The sequence below is a fragment of the Macrotis lagotis genome, chromosome 5 (assembly GCF_037893015.1).
Source record: "Macrotis lagotis isolate mMagLag1 chromosome 5, bilby.v1.9.chrom.fasta, whole genome shotgun sequence".
Classification (NCBI taxonomy): Eukaryota; Metazoa; Chordata; class Mammalia; order Peramelemorphia; family Peramelidae; genus Macrotis; species Macrotis lagotis.
In genome coordinates this window covers 247,346,431-247,374,363 of record NC_133662.1, presented here as the reverse complement: position 1 = coordinate 247,374,363, position 27,933 = coordinate 247,346,431, and the positions used below count along the sequence as shown (strand labels likewise).

Genomic DNA, 27,933 nt, shown 5'->3' with positions numbered 1-27,933 from the left:
TACAGAAAATGATAGGTAAAAACTACTATTGTATATAATTGGAAAACAAATAAAATATTAATTAAAAAAAGAAAATATGTCTTACATAATTGTATAAAATAACCTATATAAAACTGCCTACCATTTTAGGAAGAGAGGGGCGGGGGGAGAGAGGGAGAGAGAGAGAGAGAGAGAGAGAGAGAGAGAGAGAGAGAGAGAGAAGAAAAATTTGAAACTAAAACTTTTGTGAAAGTTAAAGAAGCAGCTAGGTGGCACAGGGGGCGCTAGGGGCGTGGTGGAGTAACTAGGTAGCACAGTGGATAGAGCACAGGCCTTGGAATCAGGAAGACCTCAGTTCAAATCCAGAGTCAGATACTTAATAATTGCCTAGCTGTGTGGCCTTGGGCAAGTCACTTAACCCCATTGCCTTAGATAAGTGTTTTAGAAAAAGATTCTTTAAAAATTGTCTTGGGGGGACGGCTAGGTGGCGTAGTGGATAAAGCACTGGCCTTGGAGTCAGGAGTACCTGGGTTCAAATCCAGTCTCAGACACTTAATAATGGCCTAGCTGTGTGGCCTTGGGCAAGCCATTTAACCCCATTTGCCTTGAAAAAACCAAAAAAAAAAAATTGTCTTGGAATATAATCGGAAAAAATGACATTAAGCTAGATCTTTCAAGGTCTACTTTTCTGCTATTTATCAACCAACTTTGTATTTTAATGTAGATGCACCTGGAGGGTCAAGGGCAAGATCTATCCATTATCGAGATTCAGTATTTTTTGTCTGCTTCATCAGGTCCTATAGTACTATAAAACTAAGAAGACCCTGGAGAAAAATCTGATGTCCTATTCATTAAAGGGGGCTAGGTCCCTTTAATAAATGATTATTGACTCAGAAAAAAAGTTTCCTCCTGTCCAAATTCACCTTCTGCAAAATGGTCTTATAAAGGTTCTGGGACTCTTATGACTAAAGATAATTGGAATAACAACATTTTATTTTTGTTTATTAGCACACTGAGCTTTCTGAAATGCTTTCACAGCAGCATCTCATTCAATGCTAATTTGAATGTGGCACAGTGGATAGAGCACGGGTCCTGGAGTCAGGAGGACCTGAGTTCAAATTTGACCTCAAACACTTAATATTATCTAGCTGTGTGGCCTTGGGCAAGTCACTTAACCCCATTTGCCTTGCAAAAAAAACAAAACAACCTTTCCTAATCTACCAAGGCAGAACATGGCAAACAGCTCCTGGGACCCCCCCACAGAATGAGGCTCTTCTAAAGGAAGCAGGGCTGGGAATGGGGTGATGGCTCCCTAGGAAAGTCTGAGTGCCAGAGTGAAGTCTGTGAGTGGAGCCCCATAAATTGGAGCATTCAAAGTCAGTAATTCCAGCCCTGAGGAAAGTTTGGCTGTGATTTTTAAAGCCCGTAAGCCCCTCAGCCAAAGCTCCCCAGCCTGGACTGGCCACCTTATTTTCTCCATTCCTGTTTGTCCACTAGCATCTCCATTCCAATATTACCCAATAGTCCTTCCTACCAGACCTGCCCTATCCTTCAAGAAATTGCTTTGGGTATATTTTGCATTTAGTTTTCTAAGTACTTGCTGTTTCCTGGTAGTAGAATATAAACCCCTTGAAGGGAGGGCTTGGCAGTGAAAGGGTTCCTGGCTTAGGTGCTGACACATGGTAGGTTTGCCTAGATCTGTCTAGGCTCATTTTTTTGCTGTCCGAATTCTGACAGGTGACTCAGAAATGACAAATCCTGGAGTAAAGACTGGCTTTGTGAGGGTGACTAATAACATCCACTGACTCGATGCTAGGACAACTGGGGGCCTGAACAATTTTTCCAGATGTCAGATTTTATTTGCAAGACCAGTAAGAAAGAAACCCCCTCACACTCCCGACCGGCTGCACATACTCCAGCTGATGCTGCCCTGTCTCCCACGCCACACATTAAAGTAGTCACATGTGGATCAACCTGAGAAGTGACCAGAAGCAAAGAGCCTGTCTGGCCCTCTGACCAACCTGGGGTCTCCTCCATGAGGCTGCTCCCTCCACCGGTGCAGACTGTACACTTAGCTTCTCAAACTTCCTGATCAATTCTACCTACACAGATCCTCTTCTCCAATCTCTTCTCAACTCCAATAAAAGGTGAATAAATATGATGAATAAAGTGTGGAATCCAAATTCTGATGTTTAGTTAATTGCTGCTCCAGCCCCCCAACCCACCCCACCCTATCCCCCAAATCATATCAGCTCATAAATGTGTATCAGCTCAGGACCTCTCAACAGGTCTGTGCACTGGGAAAACTTGACCCCCAAAAAAAGATCCCCAGGTAATAAGGGAACCGTGGGAGAAAGTCTGATCAAAGGGAGGGAACAAGTCTCTGAGGCCCAAAGGAAAGAAGTTGTTTCATTTTAATGATTCATCTTTAAATTTAGATTGATTTAAAGTCAGGTTGAAAGTAAAAGCTGCCTATGAAAGGGGAAAAATGGCCAACAGTTGGGGGCAGGGTGGGGCAGGGTGGGGCAGGGTAGGGGCCTCAAAATCCTTCCTTTCCTGCCCAAACATTTAACCAAAAAAAAAAAAAAAAAAAAGAGAGAGAGAGAGAGAGAGAGAGACCAGAGTGTTCACACACAGACTTGAGCCAGAGATTCAACTTTGGGGAGGCAATGATTCTGTCCCAGAGAGAAGAGAAATACCTTTAAACTGTCTGATCATGTCCTGGTGATTTTCAATGGCCTCTTGTAAAATCATATCGGGCTGATCCATCTTCCATCGCCACTCAGTACCTACCGGATTGGTGTGGTGCCTGCAGAGAGAGGATGCAAAACTCCACAATGAGCACGATGCCATCAGGTCAGTGCTCCAAGGCTGACAAATTCACTCCCCCAAATCACTAGGGTCTCTCCCTAAGAAACAGGCCTGCTAAACTCAGCTGGTCCAAAACAGTGTTTAATAAACCAATTTTTACAAGTTCTCAGAGTCCATTACGAAGCTGTGAACCTGCCCAAAGACAGCAGAGGAGACTCCCAGCATGATGGCCCTGCAAGCTAAGTGGCCGATGGATGCCTCAAGTTTATTCAAGAAGATTTGGGTTCAAATCTGACTTCAGACACTTCCTAATCTGTCCGTCTCAGTTTCCTCATCTGTAAAATGGGGATCCTAAAAGCCTTTCCCACAGAGCCTGCGGTGAGGGTCGAGGGAGAGGATATATGGGAAAATCCTTGGGAATTCCCAAAGGGCTCCGTAGAGGCTAGCGCCCCTCTTGTGGTTAAGCCAGTCCTCCACCCAGAGCATGGCCCTCGGCTGTCTTCAGCCACAGTATCCACAGGCCCACACATGCACACCACACACACATACAGAATATGCTGTATGAATGCTCACAGGCATGCTTAGCCAGTGCAGCCATACTCACAGGCATGCACATACATGCATACACCATGTGCTCATATTGGCACATGCACCCAGACAGGCACATGCACCCAGACACATGCTGTGTATGGGCATGCACATGTGTTTACACATGCAGATACATATGTACTTGCACAAGGCGCACACACACATACAGATGCCTGTTTATACACATATGTGTGCTTGCACCAAGATATACTCTTATGTGATGCTCCCACAAATATGTGCATGCATGTGTACATACCTGCACACAAATGCACACCTGCATGCACACAAATACATTTGCCCTCCTCACACCACCAAGGTTAGCACCATCTCCATGCACCATTTGCCCATGTCCAGGAAAGATGGCAGGGCAAGGATTCCTTTGTCACTGCAAACAGGGGGCAAGGGCCAAAAATGGGAAGGGAAGGGTACAAGTCACTCCAGATTCCAGAAAAACAGCTCAAAGCAAGCATCCTCTTGAAGAGCAAGTCTATTCTCAATCCACATGGCTCAGTTCCCATTGATTTTTAAGCCAAGGGAGCATCACCCAGCCCGGGCCCTACCACCATGGCTGCCCCATCTCCCAGGAGCAAGCTCCATTCCATGGAGGCCCCAAGTGCCCTCCCTCAGGCCCAGTCTAACCCCCCAGAACCATTCAGCTCCTTCTGTCTCATCCTCCCTCAAGAGAATGGAAGCTCTCTGAAGGGAGGACCTGTCTCTCTTTTGGCTTGTATGTGTACCAGCTCAGCATCTATCACACATCAGGACCAAACAAATGTGTGTTTTCTTCTTTCCCAGAAACATTAAAGAGACTACAAAGGGAGCAAGTAGGAGAGGCTGAACTGGAAGCCAGCTCCACCGCTCCTTCCCCTGCACCACGCGGCCTCTCAAGGCCATCGGGGCTCACCAGTTCATCGGTATTGCTGGTGTTGTACCATTATTATTACTGTTGTTCTTCTTGCTGTTGTTATCAGTTTCACTGGAGAGCTATAGGTCAGAAAATCAAATCAACAACCCTAGTCACAGAGTTAATATGAACACATTAACCTACTTGCCATTTCCAGCAAAGCCATCCGAATTTGGGCAAGGCCAGAAACTGGATGTCATTATTCCACTGACTCATATTAGCCTTTTCATCTAATCTTGACATTTTCTGGAGTTAATTAAAGATATCTATCAGCAACTTGGTTTACAAGTGTGCTTTACAGGCCCAGACTGCCACAAGGCCACACTGGAACACACCTCTGCAGAGGGGTCAAGGTACCTGGGCCTAGGCCATAAGCTCAGGTTTTCAATTCCAGCCTCCTTGGAGAAGGAGACAAAAGAGAGGAAAAACAACCTGAACCAATCTTTTCTGTTGTGACCTTTTTAGGTTAGAACATAAAAAAATCTGAGCATAACAGAAGGCAGTACCTCACACATCAATGGCTGGAGGGGAAAATGGCTAATTAAAAAAGGGACAGACATGAACATAAAACATAAAAAGCCAGTTTTAATTACAAATCAAAACTGCCTGGCACATAATAAAAAAACCCAAAAAATCAATGTAACTAGAAACAAAAAAGAAATAGTTGAATGGTAAAAAAAAATATATCGATACAGAGACCTCGATATTGCCAGCATATATCTGCTGAGGGCCCCATAGTCAAAATATGGAACACGGAGAACAAGATGTAAAAACAAGAGTCACTCCCTGCCAGAGAAGAAGTCAAAGACTTAAAGAAGATCTTTCAAAAGAAAAAGAACAAGTTATCAATAAACATATGAAAGGATGTTACAAATCACCAATAATAAAAATAACATGAATCTTTTAAAACTCTAAGGCTTTACCCTCCCCTCCCCATCGAACTGGAAAAAAACTGAATAAAACAAATATGTGTATTGGGGACAGGGAGGGAAGCACACTAATCCACTAGTGATGGCATTACAAACTGGTTCAACCATTCCAGAAAACAATCTGAGATCTTATTTGAGTTACTAGACTATATAAACACTTTGTCTTAGAGATTACTTTTAGGCATCTACTGCAAGGAAGTGAAAGTAGAAGGAAAAGTATACAAAGTGTACACAAATACTGGTAGCAGAACTTTTGAAGTAGCAAAGAACCAAAAGAAAAAAAGGAGGAGGAGGAAGAGAAGAGGAAGGAAGGGAGGAGGAGGAAGGGAGGGAGAGAGGGAGGGAGAGAGGGAGGAAGAATGAGAAAGCAGGCAGAATAAGCTATAGTTTCCTTCATAGCCTGTGGAATCCCAAATGAAAATAAGTAGGACTTCCAGACTACTGTTCAGTTGCCACCTTCCCAAAAACACCAACTGAGGGTCTGAAAGGTCAAAAACTCAAGAACCCCCCTTCCCCATGACAAAGCTTGGCAAAGAGAAGGGACATATCCTGGACATTACGGATAGCTAGCATCAACACAGTCCCCAGCTTCAAGGTTGCAGAGATTCGGCTCATTAGTTTTCTTGGCGTTATTAAGAAAACTAGCACCATCATCAAGCCCATATGGCTGGATCAATGAACATGTAAAAAGGAATTATGGGTAAGAAGACTTCGGGAGACAAGAAGAAGCCATTTGGTAAAGATCGTTTAAAAGATAGACAAAGCTTATCTCAGATCTGAATTGTAACAGGAAGCCAGAAGAGTCAGGAGACGGGTATGATACAGTCAGACCTGAGACCCAGTGGTGAAATGGCGGAGGGACTGGAGCAGAAAAGTCTTGGGGACACCGAGTAAGGAGCTATCCTGATGAACCCGAGATGGTGGACGAGCAGGATTCCCAGCTCCCTGCAAACTCTACCACTCAATTTCCTCACAATAGGCTGTAAAATGCCCAGACTGAATCCTGAGCTGGAAATCCAGGGGGAAAAAACCAGCCAGGTCAACACAGGGACAAAGACGGAGATGCCCAAGACCCTGAGGACTAGGTCTATTCAGGACCAGCATCAAGGCAAGAAGAGGTCCCAAATTCAGCAGAACAGCAGAAATAGGGGCTTCAACTGACAGTTCTCTTGCTCATAAGACAAGCTAAGGGATTCAAGGTGCAATAAGAAGGAGTCCTGTACCTACAGATAGCTTTTTGAGGTGAGGAGCCATTGCAGGCCCTAAGCTAAGAAAGAAGCACATCCAAAAGCAAGTAGCTGTGTGGTCTGACCCCAGGAGAGGTGGAGGGTCTCAGTGCAAGCCTCCAGTTCAGGTTGAAGTCTGCAACTGAATTGTCAAGGCAGGAATCCCACACCAAATGGGAGCCTATACGTCTGTCACTCTGAACCAGCTGGTGGGAAGTGAATAAGTCTAGCAGTTATCTCCTGAAACCCCAAATGGGGTTGCATCATTGTAACAGAGGTTTTGTTTTTCTTTCTTTGTCAATGGTGGTGGAAAAGTATATCGATTTTCACTGATAGAAAAAAAAATTTTAATCCTTAAAAAAAAAAGAGGTTATTGCAATAGTCCAGATAAAGAGGTGTTAAGGGACGAAATTAGGTGGTGGCTGTCCGAGAGGAAAGAAATGGGATATATGTGGGATATGTTGTAGAGAAAGACATTCCAAAATGTGGCAACTAATTAAATATGTTGAACTGATTACCAAAATTGTGAATTCAGGTGATTAAAAAGATGGTGGTGATCACAGCAATTATAAAGTTCTGAAAATGGGTGGTTTGGGGGGAAAGATAAGTTGCATTAGAATATGTTGAGTTTAAGATGGTTACAATACACCCAGTTGGAAATGTCCAACAGGCCATCTGTGATTGTGCTCAGAGAAAAATTAGAACTGGATGCAGAGATCTGGGAATCATCTGCATAAAGCTGAAAATTAAACCAATGAGTTCCCCAAGTGAGATAATAAAGAGCAAAAAAATAAGAGGGACAAGCCAAGAGAACATTGTACATAATAACAACATTCTGAGATGGTCAGTTATGATCTAATGGACAATGCCATCCACATCTAGAGGAAAAAAACCTGATTGCATACTATGTTCATTTTTAAAACTTCTTTTATGTTTTTCCTTCCCTTCTCATGGTTTTTTTTTTTCCTTTCTCCTTAGTGCTAATTCCTCTTTCACAACATGACTAATATGTAACTATGTTAAACAGGATGATACATGAACAACTTCTACCAGACTATTTGCCACAATGGAGAAGGGAGGGTGGTAGAAAAATGTGAAACTCATAAATTTGCAAATGAATGAGTTTTGGAAAAAACTATCATTACCTGTAATTGGAAAAATAAAATAAAATTTCAATTAAAAAGAGAGAGAGAGAGAGAGAGAGAGAGAGAGAGAGAGAGAGAGAGAGAGAGAGAGAGAGGAGAAGGGAACCTTAGAGAACAGCCACAATTAGTGGGTGTGATATGAATGAAGATCCAAGAAAGGAGTCTAAAGAGGAGCAGTGAGAGAGACAGGAGAACCAAGAGGAAGAAATGAAAAGAAAACCCAGAGGACAGAGTAACCAGGAAAAGGGGTGATGAATGATGTCAAATGCTATAGAAAGGATGAGGCCTGAGACAAGGCTAACAGAATTGACAATTAAGAAATCACTAGTAATTTTGGAAAGAGCAGTTTCCATTGAAGGATGAGGTTAGGAGCCAGACTACAGAGTCAGGAAAAGAGGGAGAAGAAAGGCAGCAGAATCATGGGGTCCCTTCAGGATTCAGTTGAAGCACCACCCTCTGGGTGAAACCATTCCTAATCTCACCAGTTGCTAGTGCTCTGCCTTCTCCAATTTTTCTTTCTCCTTCCAGTGCCTAGCTTCTAGTAAACATTTAACAAATGCTTATTGAGCAGTTAAATGCTCACATCAGCAATCTGTAAGAATACTTGGAGGTCACTGACTCCAACCTAAGATGAGGAAACTGAGACGCAACAAGATCAAGTGACTTACCCAGAGTCACCAAGCCAAGAGATAGCTTAGAGAAAATTCAAAGGCAGGTCTTTCTGGTTCCAGGTGGGAGTTCTAATCACCATATGCTTTTCAAAATATAAATGTTTCCAAGTTTGCCTGTGCAGTGAAAAAAACTTGCAAAGAAAAAACCAAATTTGGACTTTTGTTCACTATCAACCTCCATGTTCCCTCAGCTGTCATCTTTTAAAATATTCTACTTATGTCATCACTTTACCTGTCAAAAAAATTGCTTGTTTAATTGCTAAGAGGAAGAGGAAAGTTGATTTTCACAGAAGTGGGAGTTGATTTCCCATTTATCAAAGACACATTTCCTAAGACTTCTGCTTCTTTTCCAACTGACTCTGTGACCTCTCACTAATACCTCATAACTAAAAGGAGATTTAGAACTTTTTTTAGGATTTCTAGGTTTGGAGGGTGATGAGACCTATTGCCTCCTTCTTCTCTCTAATTTAATCTTCAACATACTTTTTTGGTAAGAAAGAATATGCCAGGGGCGGCTAGGTGGCGCAGTGGATAGAACACCGGCCTTGGAGTCAGGAGTACCTGAGTTCAAGTCAGGCCTCAGACACTTAATGATTACCTAGCCGTGTGGCCTTGGGCAACCCACTTAACTCCATTGCCTTGCAAAAAAAAAAAAAAAAAAAGAATATGCCAGTTCCAAACATGGAACTCAACTGTCCCATTCCTCTGAGCAAATAGTGATGAAATACTGATGAAAGACAGCAGCTGAATGTAATAGGGATTTCTGAGATTGCTCCAGTCCTCCCTTAGCAAACCAACATGTTCTACAACTAAATCTCATTCATCAGAAATAAACCTCTACTTACCACTAGCACAATATGCCTTTAAAAATTAATCATGCCATTTCTTATAGAATGCATTTGCCTAGGATAAGGATAAGAGATTCTCCAATGCTGCATCACTGCTAGAAGACTTGGCTACCTTGACTGAGAGTCAGTCATAAACCTTATCAAGCTATAGAAGAGAAGGGGCAGACTAGAAGAGTTGGAGGTCAAATGAATTTACTGCAAAACTTAAACAAGGAAGGCATTATTTTTATCTCTGAAATAAATTTCAACTCAAATCAATGACAACCCTTGAGTAGAGGAGAAAATAGTATCACCAGAGAAAAATCCATCATAGACTTTACTTTATCTATTGTGAGAGGGGGAAGGAGAAAGAAAGAGATCAAGAGATAGGGAGACAGAGAAGCATCCTCCCCAATTCTATTTACAAACCATCTTGACAGATATGTCTCTCATCACCAAAAGGTGATAATGAAACAAGAATGGGGCTGGTAAAAGAACACCAAGAGAAAATAAAGTGCCCCTTTGCAGTAAGAGATAGCAAAGTAGAGCAAAACAAGAAGTCAAGATTTCCTCTCAGAGGACAGCAATGCGGCAATTTAATATTTTTCCTGAGGGGCATGAAGGATCAGCCCACTGAGATTTCTTCCTTAGCAAAGTTATGAAGATGGGCCACCTAAGACTTTTCAGAACTACTAAAGAACTTAGATTTCTCTGAAAAAGCAACGACAGCCATTCTTGCTTCAAGAGAAGTAAGTCAATTGTTGGCCATATTATTATTTCCTTTGGAAAAATAAAACACTCAAATTTTGTGGTGAGAATTTTTGGCTGATTCATTTGGGGAACATTTCCTTCTGATTGGTTTAACTGCTAACTCAAAAGTACAGGAAAGCACCCAGCAATTTAAATCGTATTTGACTGATTGATGTCTCCACATGGGTATACTTTCAACTTAATCACCAGCCTTTAATTCCTGGATTTCAGCTCTTCTGCCAGACCATAACATTAAATCAGGTTTTGCTTGAATGTTACTATCCAGAATGTCAGGACAGCTGGATGCTACTCAACTTATAACCAATTTCAGGATTACCTCTGAATCTCTATTTGGCCAACTATGCTTTAAAAAAAAAAAAAAAAAAAAAACATATATACCCTAAATGAAAGAATAACAGAGGCCAAAACTAGGGCTAAGGTAATAACAGTGTGAACTCACATGTCACCCAAGAAAGCAAGCAAGCCTTTTTTTACAAAAAAAAAAAAAAAAGGCAATCAAAGAGAAATAACACAGCCTTCAGCAATGGGATGGTCATCTGCAGCCAACACTACTCAATGATGCAGAGAACAAGGACTAACCCAAACATGGTCCAGATGACTCCCCTTCCTTTTCCCTAAGTTGTTCTCCATCTTACCCCTCCCTATGCTACTAATGCTCCACCCTTCTTTTTCCAGGACATCTCCTGTCCTGACCTGGGTGGTTGTAGGCACAGTTCCCACCTCCCTCTCACCACCACCCCAATTTTCCACTCCTTTCTCTGAGAAATGTAATCAAATCCTAACTTCCTCTGGAAAAGGTTCTACTCATCATTTTTATGAATTCCCCCAAAACTACTTTCCCTAGCCACTGCTCCCCTAATTGGAATATAAATTCCTTGAGGAAAGAAAAAGGAAGGGAAGAAGAGAAGAGATAGAAGAAGGGAAGGAAAAACAGAGGAATGGAAGAAGGATGAAAGGGAAGAGGAGAGGCAGGGAAGGAGGGAGGACAAGAAGAAGAGAGAGAGAGGGAAGAGGGTCATGGAAGGAAAGACAACCTTTTCAACATCAAATTCTAAAATTAAGATATAAAGTCCATTTGGTGGAGGGAAGAAAATCCAATAAGTTTCCTCTGTCAAAAGTCTAATTTCAAAGATATATAGAGAACAGAATCAAATATATAAGAACATGCATTCCTTAATTGATAAATGATCAAAGGATGTAAACAGTTTTCAAAGAAAGAAATTCGAGGTTATCAATAGCATATGAAAAATGTTCTAAAAATGTTCTAATAATTAGAGAGATTCAAATTAAAACAACTTTGATGGATCACCTTACATCCATTAGATTGGCAAAGTCAATAAAAAAATGAAAATGACAAATGATGGTGGGGCTATGGGAAAATAGGTACATTAATGCACCATTAGTAAAACTGTGAACTAGTTTTCAGATGTTCTGAAAAGCAATTTGGAACAATGACCAAAAAAGTTATTAAACCGTGAATAGCCCTTGGCATAGTGATACTAGTACTCGCTCTATGGACCTTAAAAGATCAAGGCTTAGGGAAAGGATACACATGTACAAAAATATTTGTAGCAGTGACTGTTGTGGTGGTAAAGAATTGAAAACTGGAGAGTGTCAGTTCATTGACTAAACAAAATACAATATGGAGGTGTGATAGGATATTATATGTTGTAAACTATGTTGATAGGGATAGATAGTGTCAGAGAAATCTGAGGAAACATGTATGAACCCAGAGTGAATAAACAGAACCAAAAGAACAACTTTATTTTCTCACAACATTTTCAATACGGATCTATTGTTTAGGATGGTTATAAATGTAGAGCCCATTATCAAATCGCTTTCTGTCAGGGGAAGGGGAGAGGGATGGGAGAAAAATATAAAATTCAAAACCTTGCCAAAAAAATGATTGAGAAAAACTACTGTTGCATATAGTTGGAAAAACAAGTAAAATATTTTGTAAAAAACAACTTCTAAAAGAACAATTTTGTAAGGACAAATTTGAAAGGCTTAGAAACTTTATAAACACAAGGACCATAATGACTTCAGAGGAGTCATGGTGAAACATTCTGCCTGCTTCCTGGCAGAGACGATAGCCTCAATATAGACAAAGACATTTATCTTTTTGGATATGGCCAAAGTTGAAATGAGTTTTGCTTAAAGACACATATCAATAGTAAAATAAAATTTCAATTAAGAGAGAGAGAGAGAGAGAGAGAGAGAGAGAGAGAGAGAGAGAGAGAGAGAGAAGGGAACCTTGGAGAACAGCCACAATTAGTGGGTGTGATATGAATGAAGATCCAAGAAAGGAGTCTAAAGAGGAGCAGTGAGAGAGACAGGAGAACCAAGAGGGAGCAATGAAAAGAAAACCCAGAGGACAGAGTACCCAGGAAAAGGGGTGATGGATGATGTCAAATGCTATAGAAAGGATAAGGCCTGAGACAAGGCTAACAGAATTGACAATTAAGAAATCACTTTTTTGGAAAGAGCAGTTTCCATTGAAGGATGAGGTTGGGAGCCAGACTGCAGAGTCAGGAAAAGAGGGAGAAGAAAGGCAGCAGAATCATGAGCTCCCTTCAGGATTCAGCTGAAGCACCACCCTCTGGGTGAAACCATTCCTAATCTCTCCAGTTGCCAGTGCTCTGCCTTCTCCAAATTTTCTTTCTCCTTCCAGTGCCTAGCTTCTAGTAAACATTTTTTCTTGTGAGGTTAAGGAGGGTAGAAGGAAGAGAAGGCAGAGTTTTACTGATTGAAAGAAAATTTAAGTCGAAAAAATAAAGCCCATTTGAAATAACAGGACTAGTTACTTTGATGCATCTGTGACCTCACTAACATGATTTCCCATCCCCAAGGGTAAAGATTGTGACCCACTCCCTCAGCTTCCTATCTTGTTCAATGCTTGTCTAAATATTCCACATGGGAAGTGGGGCAAATCATCCACGAGAGGAACCTGAACACCATCACCAAATATATTTCTTGATCTTGCACAAATATCCCATTTCATTTTCTATTGCTGCATCACTCAGATGACTTCTGAGATATTTTCTGGCACTTTGCTTGAGCATAGTCTCCCAACCACATCTGCCCCATAAGCTTCTCTAGGGTCCTTGGTGTAACCTGTACACCAACTCTGTGGGGTCTCATGACTCAATGCTAGACAATGTGATGGGAATAATATTTAAAAACATAGACTTTTGTTTTAAGATTGCAATCTTTAAAAGCATTGTGCCATTCCCAAAGGCAAGTATACCTGGTTTTCTTCCTCCTGATAAATTCTGGCCCTGGCTCATGGTCTGTGTCCATGGGTCACCCACTCAATGAACAGCCTGGACAGGACCAGAGGCATTCTTTCAGGCCCAAGGCTGTTCCTACATTGAGAGTGAGGCTGATCTCATAAAGGAGCCTGGGTACCCTCGCTAGGCTTGTCATCTGGAGCAGGAATCTCTCAAAAGCCTTGCTGTCTCTATACTCTGCACTGAACTTGCTCCAAGATGGCAGGAGGCATGTGGGCAGGCCACATCCCCTTTTTATTCCTTATTTCCAATTAATGACCAAAGTGCAATTGGAGTTACCTCTGTCATTACGTACTTCTGGAAGGCATTTTCATATGTACGATGGGCAGTTCATTGGGAGCTCTTTGTTCTAGTCAAACACTTATTTTTATAGTATTCTCAAAAACATGATGCAGAGTGATATTATGTACTCTCTGTACCTGCCATTGTGGCTCTGAAGCCACAGTTTGCTGTAGGGTCACTGGCAAGCACCCACCAAATTGGCTTCTAAACTTCCAACTAGAAGCACAGGCGGGTTACCTCTGGCTCAGGGGTCAGTGGTTACCACTCTTTTCTCAACAGCCTTGTTTTGGAAAGAACACCATTAATCACTCTCCCCAAGCCCTTCAGACTCTCCTTTCTTTCAGCTCACTGGAAAACAATGAGGAGGGTCCCTAAGTAACTCAGGATTCCTCAAGAGGGGAAGGAGTTGCTTCTCCCAGGAAGTCTTCCCACAGAGCTTAGGTGCCCAGTGCAGCCCAGGCCAGCACCAGGCATCATGACTTTTGTTTAACTCCTGGATTTCAATGACTCTGGAAGAGAGAATGAGGCTGATGACTCCACATAACTCTGCCTCACGTATATCCAACAGGAGTCAAGACATCACCCCATGATGTCTCTGGTCTGCTTTGAAAATGAAAGATAATAACAAGATGACCATCAAGTGGTGCAGTGGACAGAGCACTGAGCCCAGAAGTTCAAATCTGACACTTCCTAGCTGTGTGACCCTGGGCAAGTCATGACACCCCATTGACCTGTTTCTTCATCTGCCTAATGAGATGCAGAAGGAATTGGCAAAACTTTCCAGTATCTTTGCCAAGAAAACCCCAAATGGGGTTGACTAAGAGTCAAACACAACTGAAATGACTCAACAACAACAAAAAATTCAGGTATGTCATCACAGAGCTTTCTTTGGAGTTAAACTGAATGGCCAATGATGCACATCCAACTCAAATTCTGTGATGACTCAGTTCAGTCGATGTCCTAGTTTTCCAAGTTTTTAGGGCTTATTCCTCTGAAATTATTTTGCATCTATCTTCTAAATAAATACAAAATAATTTCTGCAGTAAGGTGACACAGTGAATAGAGCACTGGGGCTGGAGTCAAGAAGACCTGAGTTCAAATCCAGACCAACCTGATGAAACAAACAGTAAGTGCTGAAAAATTGACCCTGGATTAAAAATTAATACTGACCCAGAGTCAACATTATCATTTCCAAAACATTTTCATTGCCAGGCTGCTCCTAAGGTAGCAAACTCTCCCCTAGACTGTGCCAGGTGGGTCCTACCAGAACTTGGCCTATCATGGCACTTCCCTGTCATGATCTTCAAAAACCAACAGCAAAAAAGCAAACTATGGAAAACAGGTTCACAGATTCTTAGAATCATCTTTTTTTATAATGTTCTATTGTCTATAAGGAAACATTTTTTTCTTTTTGTGCTTAAGTAAAACAATTTTTTAATTAAAAAAAAAATTCAAGGACTTATGGCCATCCAACCTTCCTAACTCTCCTTGACCCCAAACTAAACTAAGGCAGGCCAGCCATGAAAGCAAGAAGTATTTTATTAAGCTCTTTTTTATGTGCCAGGCCCTGGGCAGAGTCTTGGGAAGACAAATAAAAACAAAAAAGAAAGCCCTTGTCCTAAGGAGTTTACATTCTAAAAGGAGATGCCAACAAATAAATGGGAATGGATAGAGAAGGTACCCACACAGTGGTACAGGTAGGAAAGTCCAAAAAACCAGAAGTACAGTTACCTCATTCAAAAAGTGACCAAAAACTCATCCCCAAAACTGAACCCCCCATAAGGACTCCTCAATAAGAGAAGGGTTCCAGCAAGGCAGAAGAAGGTTCTAGGGTGGGAAGGGCCCAAACACTGAGGGAAGCTGTAGGCATTAGAATTCTGTGGACTGGGTGAAGGTTTTAAAAACAAATGTAATACTCCAAAAAGGGCAAAAAAAAAAAAGTTTATGAAAGCTATTAAACAATATTTAACTAGGATTTTTCTGATGTATTTGCTATAATATCCTCAAATGGAACAGATGGTAAACTCTAATTTTAAAAGTTAATATATTAATATTTCTTTACCAGCAGGCTTGGTTGATGAAAGGCTACATTTAATCATGTCTTTCTACAAGCTCATTGTTAATGAATTTGTGAAGCTTTTGCTATTTGCTTCCTTTTTTTTTTTTAATGTGAGTGAATTTAGTACTCATAATTTCTTGCAGGATAGACCATGGCTGGCTTGAGACAGGTAGTGTGTGTAGGACATAAGCTCTCCCCACAGAACTCTGTTAATTCCCTTCTAATATTGAAATGCAAAGCATCTGCTCCCCAAGGTCCAGGCCTCAAGCAGAGACCATCCTATTCAGCAAATTTAGAATGAAAAATGATGCGCACCTGGCTAGAAATGCCTAGTGATTTCCTATTTAGGCTTTAACAAGGATATAATTCAAATGCCCAGAAGGTACCACAGCTAACCTCATCACACAACCTTGAACAAGAGATTGTCCTATTCCTGTGAACATATTTTTGCTTCTTAATTCTTTTAATTGTGCAGACTACAATCTATTGGTAAAGAGGATATTAAATGTCTAGTGGAGCCAATTTTCATTTTAACCACAATGATAAATAAGCTAGAAATGGTATTATTACACACAATCAGAAAAATTATTTGCTTTGTGGTATGTCAGTTGCAAATTGAGAAATCAGCTTCCTAGTATTTAGAAAAATTAAAGCAATAGAATATATGAATATTATTACAAAGGAACTAGAGCTAGCAGAGTCCTTAGTAATGCCAAGAGAGGATTATCAAGTGTCAAAGAGAGAGGCCTCCTCAGTAACTTAGACAATCTTTTCAATTGCAAATTCCCAATTTCCTGAATTGCTTATATCCAACTCCATACAAGATGTAACAGGAACAAGTTGAAAGGCAATATGCTTAATAAGATTTTTCAACAAATTTATAAACACCTAAAAGTATCCTTTCAGCATCTTAATTTCCTTATTTGTGACCTCAAAGAAGGAGAGTTCTTTTTTGAAGGAGAGAACGTTATTTCTAAGAGACTAGCAACAACTGAAGAATTCAACATAAACATGCAGAAGTCCGAGCCAGTCCTTTCCTTAAAGGAGGGAGGAAAAATTCACTGCGTACCACAGGTTTCTTTTGGGAGGGTAGTAGAAGGACTTCTCTGGGTTTTTTTTAAAAAATTCTTCCAAGGAGGGGCGGCTAGGTGGCTCAGTGGATAAAGCACCAGCCCTGGAGTCAGGAGTACCTGGGTTCAAATCCGGTCTCAGACAATAATTACCTAGCCATGTGGCCTTGGGCAAGCCACTTAATCCCATTTGCCCCTGCAAAAAAAAAAAAAAAAAAAAAAAATTCTTCCAAGGAAGTGTTGGAGAGGCACTCTAATATATTGTTGGTGAAACTGTGAACTATTCCAACCATGTCTGGAAATCATATGACCACAGGATCACAGACCTTGAGATGGAAAGCACCCAAACGGTCATCTATTCCAACCATTTCATTAGACAAAAGAAGGTGAATGAGGCCTAGAGAAATTAAGTGACCTGCCTGGGCCACAAGGAGAAGCAGCAGCAGAGATGGGATCCAACCTCAAATCCTCTGGCACCATCCACCTTTCTGCCTCCATCTGGAATTTCATCACTAAAGTCACTCACCTGTTCAGAACCCCTGGCCCAACCATCCCATTCCTTGGCATATTACTCAAGGAGGCAACAAAAGAAATACAAATATTCAAAGGAGCATAGCCCCCCCCCAAAAAAAATAAAAGCAAACAAGAAGAGTCCCCACTGATCGGGTTATAAAGAAAACTTTGAGGGGAAGAAGATAAGGACTTGTTTAGCAAAAAAGACAATTATATAAAATAAGCCTTAAAAAACCCTATCAGGCAGATGAGGAAGATATGAACAGCTCTCTTTTACAGATGGGAACACTGAGAATCAGAGTATGGGAGTCATTCTGCCATAATTCCACCAAACAATGAGTATTTGAATCACAGGAGCTTAGCACTGGAAAGGACCCAAGAGGTCAATGAGTCTGATCACCCCTGTTGAGAACCATCTTGGTGTCCACCTCCAGGGACCGGAAGTGCACCATTTTGTAAAGTAGCCTTACTAGGTGAGGGCTTGTAGCCTGGACTCTTGGGTGGTCCCCACCTTTCATTCAGTCTCTTCCTAGATGCCACTGCCCAGACACTGTCCCACTCTGGGTCTGGGCCCTGGGTCTGGCCCTTGGGTCCTCCACATCAGTGCTCTGGCCCAGCGCTCACTGTCAGGTCCCTGTCACCACACCAAGGCCACCTTGCACCCTCACTCAATCTGAGTCCTGGAAGGTTCACTCTCCATACTCATCCCAGGTGCTGAGGACTCCTGGAGCCCTTCAGAGTCCCCCCAGAGTCTATCTACTCACCTTCCCAGACTTTGATTTTGAAAACACTCCCCTGGGTCTACATCACATGGAAAGCACAGGCCAGACACTGCTGTCACTCATCTTCCTTGCTTCACAGCAAGGCCTAAGAGAGCTGAGACAGCTCACAAAGCCTCCCTAAATGCTGGCTGGGTTGTGGATCCTAATTCCAAAGTCAGGGTTTTTCACCCAAACATGCAGCTCTCCTACAGGTTTTCAGGGGCCCAATTCCCCAGCTCGAGGATCAAGCAGAGGCAGCCCAGGAAATATGGCACAAGGCACTTCTGGCCTCCAGCACAGCGCCCCCCCCTTCACTCACCTCCAGCAGAAGACACACTTGTTGGCACAGGCCAGGCTCGGGGTGGTCTCCATGCAGCGATGGCTTTCGATGCCATAAAAAGTGTGTTTGTAGCAGCCTCCTCTGCCTCGCAGCATTGACTGTAAAAAACCAAAACCAAGGGCAGATTCATTTTGCATGCAGTAGTCAAGGGTTTGAAATGATGACATCAATTATTTTAAAAATAACAACCCATTTTTCTTCCCAAGAGGAAGAGAAAGAAGACAACACCAAGGGGCTCTGTTGATTCAATACAATGCAACAGTCGGGGAGTTCAGGAACACTAAGAGATCTACAAGAAAAGGTTAAGACCTTTGATTTTCATTTTTAATATCTTGTGTTTTTCCATCTCCTCCTTTCCAGTAGATCCCTCCTTTTTCCCCCTCACCAATGAGCCATCTCTTATAACACAGAGTAAAAAGGGAGTAAAAAACAGCTCATCAAAATCAACCAAGGCTTCAACAATATGTAAACAATGGGTGCAGCCTTCCACATCCATGGTCACCACAGCTACATAGAAGGGAAGGAATATTTTGATTTTTAAATCCATCTATAAACTAAGTGAAGAAGTCAGACTCATTTAGACAATTGTGAATAATGAAGGCTAACCTTTCTTGACTACAGCAGACTTTTCAGTTGACCCAAAAGTCAGTGACAAAACAAATATTTATACATTCATGTCAACAGCATGTAATTAATTCATGACTGTCCCCGGCCAAAATAAAACAACCTGCCGACTTAATCACCACAAGATTCTACGGTCTTTGATCAGCAGTAACTGGATTCCCCAAGTTCTCTCTTGCTCAGGACTCATAATAGTTCAGAGGTTTGTTTGTATTTTATTGCTTTGAGATGTCTTATTTCTAAGTTAAAAAATTATTGCTCAGTTTTAGTCATTAGCCTGGAGAATCAAATATTAATACATGTGGATTTAAGGGGCAGATTCTGGCACAATTCCCTCATGCTCGACATCCTTGGGGGCAGACTTTGGCCCGACCTCTTGTCCAGTGTTCTCGGGGGCAGACTTTGACCTGTCCTGTCCTGTGTCCTCAAGGGAAAATTTTGACCTGACTCTGTCCTGCCCATTGTCCTCAGGGGCAGATTTTGGCCTGACTTCCCCCCTGCACAGTGTTCTCAGGGGCAGGGGGTACATGCTTTGTTTATTAATCATGGCTTTGGGGGAACCTAGGTGGTACAATGGATAGAGCACCGGCCCTGGAGTCAGGAGGACCCGAGTTCAAATTCAGCATCAGACACTTTATAAATGCCTTGGGCAAGTCACTTAACCTCATTGCCTTAAGCTTTAAAAAAAAAATCATGGTTTTGGACACTTAGCATTTCATCAAGAGTTACAGATGTCCAACTTCTCAATTGTCCCTGAAATACAGTTTTCAGTATAGCTTAGATAATAAAACAACCAAGTATTCCTATATTCTTTACTTCCCCATCCACATAAAGGTGAATAAGGCCATCAGTGCTCACGCTGGAGGCTCCAAAAATGACTACTCTCCACGATCACCCTTCTAAGACTTGTGGAAACAACCCAAGCCAGCAGCTGCTATCCCCAGTGCCAGCATCCCTACTCACAGTTAGGACTTGAAGTGATCTCATTCCCCTCCGGCTTTGTTAATATGCTCTATGTAGGGTCTAACCTGTTCCCTATTGTTTCTATTATTTTGGAATCTTTGAAACTCAGTTTTCAGGGGGCGGAGCCAAGATGGCGACACCAAGATGGCGACAAGAGAAGATGCTGTCTTAGGCGCTCTCTCATAAAACTTCTAAACTAAGGACTCTAACTAAATTTTCGAGAGACAGAACCCACAAAGGGACCCAGTGAGGCAGTTCTCCTACTCAAGGTAACCTGGAAAAGAGCAGAAAGGCTCTGCTCCCCGGGGTCAGAGGGGCGGCCCACCAGAGCGAAAGAACTTCAGCCTCCAGGAGGCAGTCCCAGGGCACTGGGAGCTGCATAGCAGCGGGGGAGTCTCCTGAGCTATGCCCCGGGGAGCACCAGGCATAAATTGGGGGAACCACAGGGGACCTCTGCCAGAGCAAGCACATGAAGCCCAACCCCCACGACACACAGCAAGCAGAGAAGCATGGCCAAGGCAGTCCAGATACAGGAAACAGAAGCAGGGAAGCAGGAGCCCCCAGGGCATGAACCCATTGAACCTAGGGAAGGGAGTGAAGAAAGAGACTGCCCAGCTCTGTCCTCTGTCCGTGGAACAGGACTCTGGGGCTCTGACCACATTCAGATCCTGATCACAGTCTAGGCCCCCCCATAGAACGGCAGGGCCCCCACCACCTCAGCCCCGTGGCAGAGGGGGGCGCTTATGGTCATTCACAGACCAGGAGGGAGGACAGAACCTCACACACCGAGACCCTTGGGGGATTGTCCCAAAAGCTCAGGAAGCACCCCAAAAACAGGCTAAGGCTGGGAAAATGAGCAAGTAGAGAAACAAGAGGAACACCATTGAGAAATATTTTGCCTATAAGCCCAAGAAGGATCAAAACACTCAGTCTGATGATGAGGAAGCACAAGCTCCTACATCTAAAGACTCCAAGAAAAATAGAAATTGGGCTCAGAGTATAACAGAGCTCAAAAAAGACTTTGAAAATCAAATGAGGGAGTTAGAAGAAAAACTGGGAAAAGAAATGAGAGAGATGCAGAAAAAACATGAAAATCAAGTCAGCAGCTTAGTCAAGGAAATCCAAAAAATGCTGAAGAAAATAGCATGCTAAAAACCAGCTTAGGTCAAATGGATAAAACAGTTCAAAAAGTTATTGAGGAGAAGAATGCTTTAAAAAGCAAAATTGGCCAGATGGAAAAAGAGAGGAAAATAAATTCTTCAGGCAAAGAATAGAACTCAGGGAGATTGATGAATTTACGAGAAATCAGGAATCAATACTTCAAAACCAAAAAAAAATGAAAAATTAGAAGAAAATGTGAAATATCTCATTGAAAAAACAACTGATATGGAAAACAGACTTAGGAAAGATAATTTAAAAATTATTGGAATACCTGAAAGTCATGATCAGGAAAAGAGCCTTGACATCATTTTCCACGAATTACTACAGGAAAATTGCCCTGATATTCTAGAAGCAGAGGGCAAAATAGAAATGGAGAGAATCCACCGATCCCCCAGAGAAAGAGATCCCAAAAAACCAACCCCTAGGAATATTATAGCCAAGTTCCAGAACTCCCAAGTCAAAGAGAAAATATTACAAGCAGCCAGAAGGACACAATTCAAATACTGTGGAGCTGCAGTCAGGATCTCAAAGGACTTAGCAGCAACTACATTGGAAGCTCGTAGGGCTTGGAATATAATATACCTGAAGGCAAAAGAGCTTAAAATGCAACCGAGAATCAACTACCCAGCAAAACTGAATGTCCTCTTCCAGGGAAAAAGATGGACTTTCAATGAACCAGGGGAATTTCAAATGTTCCTGCTGGAATGGCCAGAGATGAACAGAAGGTTTGATCTTCAAATACAGAACTAAGTTGAAGCATAGAGATCGGAGAAGGGGAAAATATGAAGGACTTAATGATGATGAACTGCATGTATTCCTGTATAGAAAAGTGACACTAACCTAGCCATGTGGCCTTGGGCAAGCCACTTAACCCCAATGCCTTGAAAAATCTTTTAAAAAAAAAAAAAGAAAGAAAAATGATGCTGATAATACTCATATGAACCTTCTTAACAGAGCAGGTAGAAGGAGATTTTATAGATGAAGCAGAGGAGAAAGCTGAATTTGAAGATAAAATATGGCTTAAAATGGAGTCAATAGAAAAAAGAGAAATGTAATGGGAGAAAGAAAAAGGAGAGGGGGAATAGGCCAAGATATTTCATATAATAAGATTTTTCTTTATTACAATGAGCTATTGCAATGATATGGAAGGGGGAAGACAAGGGGGAATGAGGGAATCTTCGCTCTCATCAGAGGTGGCTAGGAGAGGAAACAGCATATATACTCAATGGGGTATAGACATCTGGAGTAAGGGGGGCGGGACAGGAGGAAGGGGTGGGAATGTGAATGATGGAGGAGAGGATGGACCATGGGGGGGAGAGTGGTCAAATATAACACATTTTCTTTTTTACTTCTTGCAAAGGGCTGGGATTGGATGGCCTGTTTGGGACCATAGGGCCAGGTGGATGCTGGGCCTAAGGGGTGGTATGGGGGCTCAGGGCCTCTTGGCCCCAGGGCCAGGGATCTGTCTGCTGTGCCACTCAGCTACCCTACAGCAGAGTCAGTGAAAGGAGAGAGAAAATATAGTACATGGTAGTGGAGAAATACGAAAGGAGGGAGATGCAATCAGCAATGGCAAAGGTGGAAAAATATGGAAATAACTTTTGTGATGGACTTATCATAAAGAATGTGATCCACCCACAACAGAGTTGATGGTGTTGGAACACAGACTGAAGCACATTTTTATTATTATTATTATTATTATTATTATTATTTGGGGGGGCAGGGCAATTGGGGCTGGGTGGCCTGCCTAGGGCCACATAGCAGGATGATCGTTGGGTGTCTGAGGACGGATTTGGACCCGGGTGCTACTGGCTCAAGGGCCAGTGCTCTGTCCGCCACCCAGCCACCCCTACTATTATTACTATTTTATTTTATTTTAGGTCTTCTTTTTTCTTTTTTTGGTTTTTGCAGAGCAGTGGGGTTAGGGTGGCTTGCATGTCACACAACTGGGTGATTGTTGGGTGTCTGGGGCCAGATATGGGCTCGGGCGCTCCTGGCTCCAGGGCTGGTGCTCCATCCACTGCACCACCTGGCCATACCTACAATTATTACTATTATTTTTTTATTTTAATTTTAATTTTTTCTCTCCCCTTTACTTTATCGTTCAAGTGAGTCTATATTTTTGGTGGGGAGGGGGTATTTTGTTTACTCTTAAACAAGAATATTTTATTAATGTATAAAAACATTATTTGTACAAAATGAGAATAAATATTAAATAAATTTAAAAAAAAAAGGAATGAAAAGCAAATGATTTTAACAAGGGCAAAGAGAAGACTCCAAGAACTTTTTTACATCAAACCTTGCAACATCACAACTCTGATAGGCATATTTAGCAAAAACACAATGATTGTAGGGTTAAGGTAGCACAGTGAGTGGTCCCAAGGTTCAATGGCCAGGCCTCAAAGTTACAACACTGAAACCATCCAAAAGAACATCCAGATGCCATGGAGGAAAATCATGAAGATCAGAAGCAAAGTTTGTTCTACTTTTTATGTTTGTTTTTTTTTTTTAGTTTTTGCAAGGCAATGGGGCTAAGTGACTTGCTAGTTAATTATTAAGTGTTTGAACTCAGATCGTCCTGACTCCAGAGCCAGTGCTCTATCCACTGCGCCACCTAGATGCCCCTGTTCTACTTTTTTTAAAGTTAAATACAAACAACCAAGATATGTGAGTAGAAGACTGAACAGACATAAACAGAGTTTAAGCTAAAATCAAATAAACCTTGCAAATTTATCTGACAGAGGAGAGAACACTACACTAGAAGTCAGGATTAATTAACTAATTCTATTATCATGAATAATAATAATAATGATAATGATGTTTGTCTTTTGTTCTCAAAGAACACCAAAACATCAGGGAGGGGATGCTAGGACAAGCACATGAATTGGATTTGAGTGAGGGAAGGCTGTGCTAACTCCCCACTCTCACTTTCTCCTCCAGAGTCTTCTGGGACCAGTGGCCAGATAGGAATCAAGATGAGTGGAGATGGCCCTCATTGGGAGGCAATCAGGGTGAAGTGACTTACCCAAGGTTACACAGTCAGTAAGTGGCAAGTGACTGAGATCACATTTGAACTCCTATCCTCCTGCCTCCAAGGCCAGTGCTCTATACATGGCACCACCTATCTGTCCTCTGTAATCATGAGCAAATCAGTTGATATCACCGGACCATAGCTTCCTTATCTGGCAAGCTAGGGAGTTCACCTAGATCTCTATGGGTGATCCAATGAAGTCTATGGTCCTACATGGTAATGACAGACACATTTAATGTAGACATTTAGGGCCGCTAGGTGGCATCATGGAGCATACAGCACTCAGTCTGGAGTCAGGAGGACTCCTCTTCCTGAGTTCAAATCCAGCCCCAGACACTTCCTAGCTATATGATTTCACCCAGCTTACTTCAGTTTCCTCATCTGTCAAATGAGCTGGAAGCAGAAACAGCAAATCACTCAGGCATCTCTAACAAGAAAACCCCAATGGGGTCATGAAGAGTTGTACACTATCGAAAACAACCGAAAAATAAAATATTTAATATCCATACATATATACAAAGATTACACACTTAAGTATACTACAGACATATGCACACTGGTTGATTCTTGTCCTTCCTTATCATAGAAGACCAAAGAGACAAATTACAGAGTGTCCAACTGTGGCTTATCAGACCACTCAATCTGATCCTGAGCTCGGAATGCTCTGCCACAGGTCAGGCACAAAAAATCCACATGAGCACCCGCTTCCATTCTGCCTTCCTCATAGAACACAGGCCCTCACTGATGAGGGCACACCATGCTGGGTGGTCCTGGGTGGTCTTGTGCCAGGGTCTCCCATGCTGTACAATCAATCCTAAAGTTCTTCAATGAGTTCTTCAATGACAGCCTTCAGGGTGTCTCAGTAACACTTCTTCTGACCCCCTTAGGAGCGCTTGCCCTGGGTGAGTTCTCCAGAAAATAGCCTTTTTAGGCAAGTGTAAGTCTGGCATTCTAACAGTGTGTCCAGCCCATCATACTTGCGCTCCCTGTGGCAATGTTGCAATGTTAGATAGTTTAGCTCAAGAAAGGACCTCAGGGTCTGCTATCTTCTCCTGCCAGATGAGCTTCAGAATATTCCTAAGCATGATGCTTTCAGCCATGTTATCAAACACCTTCATTCAGGAAGGACATGGCCTCAAGTTTAGTACTATAAATGGCAATTCTTCAACTTAAAAAGTTACTAGCCAAGACAAAGTGGAGGGAGGATCTTCTGTTTGCAGACGATGGAACCCTCTATGCAGCCTCTGAAAGTGAGATGCAGCAAAGGATGGATTCTCTGTTTCTTGTGCTAACTTTGGTCTAACGATGAACAACAAAAAACCCAGGCACTCCATCAGCCAGCACCACACCATCCAAACGTGGAACCATCGATTACAGCAAATGGAGAAGTTTTGAGGACTGTGGATAAGTTCACTTGCCTTGACAGTGTCCTTTCCAAGAAGGTACACATTGACAATGAGGTTGACACACGCATTGTCAGAGCAACCTCTGTGTTTGGGAGGCACCGAAAGAAAGTATGGGAGAGAAAAGGTATTAGACTGCCTACCAGACTGAAGGTCTATAGAGCCATGTTGCTGACCTCATTGCTATATGCCTGCAAAACCAGGACTGTCTACCAGCGCCATGTCAGCAAACAGAATTGCTTCCATTTAAATTGTCTTAGCATCTAGGTGGCACAGTGAATAGAGCATCAGCTCTGGAGTCAGAAAAATTGGAATTCAAATCTGGCCTCAGACACTTAAATAATAGCCTAGCTGGGTGAACTTGGGCAAGTCACTTAATCCCACTGCCTTGCAAAAAATAATAATAAAAATAAAAAATAGGAAAGATTGTAAGTCACAGAGTTATAACACATAAGGTAATTAACTCCAAACAGTTATAAGAAATGACCACAATTACTTTTACTTGGCAAAATCAAGTTTTTTTAAGGTCTATAAATAACATCAAAGTTGAATTTTTTTCTTAATATACTATTTAATACCCTCTTTCCACAAACACATCCTCAAAATCACTCATTAAAAGACAAAAGATCCTCAATCCAGTTCCAAGTCCCCTTGATTCTCCCCTCCTGATAATCCAAGGGCCAAGGACGCCTACACTCTTTCTATCCCTCAGTCCTTGGCATGTCCTCCCTTGTCACCCCCAACCTGAAAAGTCCTTGAACAGCCGGTCCTGCTGCGCTGTATTGCCCAACCTTCACATGAATGGATCTAGAGGCAAGAAGCCATCTGCCAGATGCTTTGGCCACTCATAGATTCAGATACCTTCATTTTATAGATGAAGAAATGATAAGAAGGTAACTTTAAAAGTTGGTTTAGAAGAGCACATCCAAGACTAAGATGGAGGCTTCTGGACCACAGTCTATAACAGAACTCCCAGTCAGGGATGAAGTTCACCAACAAAAGGCTGTGGAGAATGAATTCTGCCTCTTTCTCACAAACCTAATTAAAAGAGTTTTAAACTAAAAGAACAGAGAAAAGGATAAAACTTGTCTCTGGGTATCCATCAAGCTAGACACCTTAGAGAATAGTTTACCTGAGAGAGAGTTAACAAGATTTTACCTGATAATTACCTGATAAAGTATTTTGTGCTATTATATGAGTGACATGGATCCTGAAAGGTTGGAGACAAAGAGAAGTTAACTATTTATGGTTTGGCATCATCTTGGAAGAAATTTCAGAGTGGCAGCACATACTGCCCACCTTTTTAACAAGAGATCTGAATATGGGCAGAGATTGAATCCTACTCCATGTGTAGGGACAAAATTGAGGAGGGACAGATAGCAAACATCCCAGTTGAGAGTCAGGATCCAAGGATCTGGGCTGGATTGATGAAGATGAAATTGCCTAGGTGGGGCAGCTAGGTGGCACTGGCCCTGGAGTCAGGAGGACCTGAGTTCAAATATGACCTCAGACACTTAATTACCTAACTGTGTGATCTTGGGCAAAACACTTAACCTCATTGCCTTGCAAAAACTAAAAAATAAAATTGCCTAGCAGAAAAAGTCAGATTTTATACCTGGGTCCATAAAACCAACTGCACCAATCAAGGATGGGGGAGGTCAGGTCAGGAGTGGGAGCCCCCTGCCCAGAAGCACTTTGGCAGTATTGTGTCTTTAAATCTGGGCATTTTAGTGGACTCTAAGGTCATGATGATCTCATAGTGTGACAGAGCTGAGTGAATTACAAATGCAACCCTGGTATCCAGGAGGAGCCTAGTCCCACAGGTCAGGGGGAGTCGTGTGCATGGGGCCCTGGGAAGAACAAGGAGAAGGGAGAGGATACCTGAGCAGCCCCTCTGGAAGGGCACAAGCTTTCCTCCCTTCAGAGTCCTCCCCATTCTTTGGGCCTTGGTTCAAGTTGCCCCTTCTGCACGGCACCAATCCCAATTTCCCCAAATGCGACAGAACTCCCTCCCAAAGTATCCTGCATCTTATGACGTGTAATGCTTTCAGATTTACTCTGCTTTTATTATATATTAATTTTTACGTGTTCTTGATGCCTTTCCCATTATAAGTTAAGTTGGATGCAAGAAGGGATGATGACATTCTGTATCCCCAGGGCTTGGCACAGTGCCCAGCATGCCACAGGTGCTTAATAAATGTCTGTTGAGTGACTGTCTACAAGAACCAGCTGCTTCTTCTGCTTGCTCTGCTGCCATCAGGGGTCAGAAGTTGTGAAAAGGCAAAATTAGGCTTCAGGAAGGAAAAGCTCCCCAACAATGAGGACTACCTCCACATGAACCAAGTTCCCAAGGCACCAGGAAGCTTCAAGCAAAGGTTGAACAAACCCTTGGGGGGCTTGGAGCGGGGGTGGGGGGTGTCATGGCAGAGATTCTTTTCCAGGTACAGCTGGAACAAGATGGCCATGTGGTCTCATACAACTTTGAAATTCTAGAAAGTTCTGTGAAACTAAAGGACAGAGAGGTCAACTGAACTGTCTGAGTCCTACAGCTAGTTAGAGAGCCAGGCCAAGAACCTCAATAGCCATTT

The 27,933-nt window shown here is 42.3% G+C and overlaps 1 protein-coding gene across 1 annotated transcript in view; it reads right to left on the bottom strand.

The window, feature by feature from the left end:
- LOC141488890 (S-adenosyl-L-methionine-dependent tRNA 4-demethylwyosine synthase TYW1-like) overlaps window positions 1-27,933 on the bottom strand; it is a 232,276-nt gene that overhangs the window by 142,418 nt on the left and 61,925 nt on the right. Inside the window, exons 10-11 of the mRNA XM_074189324.1 lie at window positions 18,146-18,264; window positions 2,679-2,788 (exon numbers count right to left, since the gene is read on the bottom strand). Coding sequence (XP_074045425.1) covers window positions 2,679-2,788; window positions 18,146-18,264 — 229 coding nt within the window. The remainder of the gene's footprint in view (window positions 1-2,678; window positions 2,789-18,145; window positions 18,265-27,933) is intronic.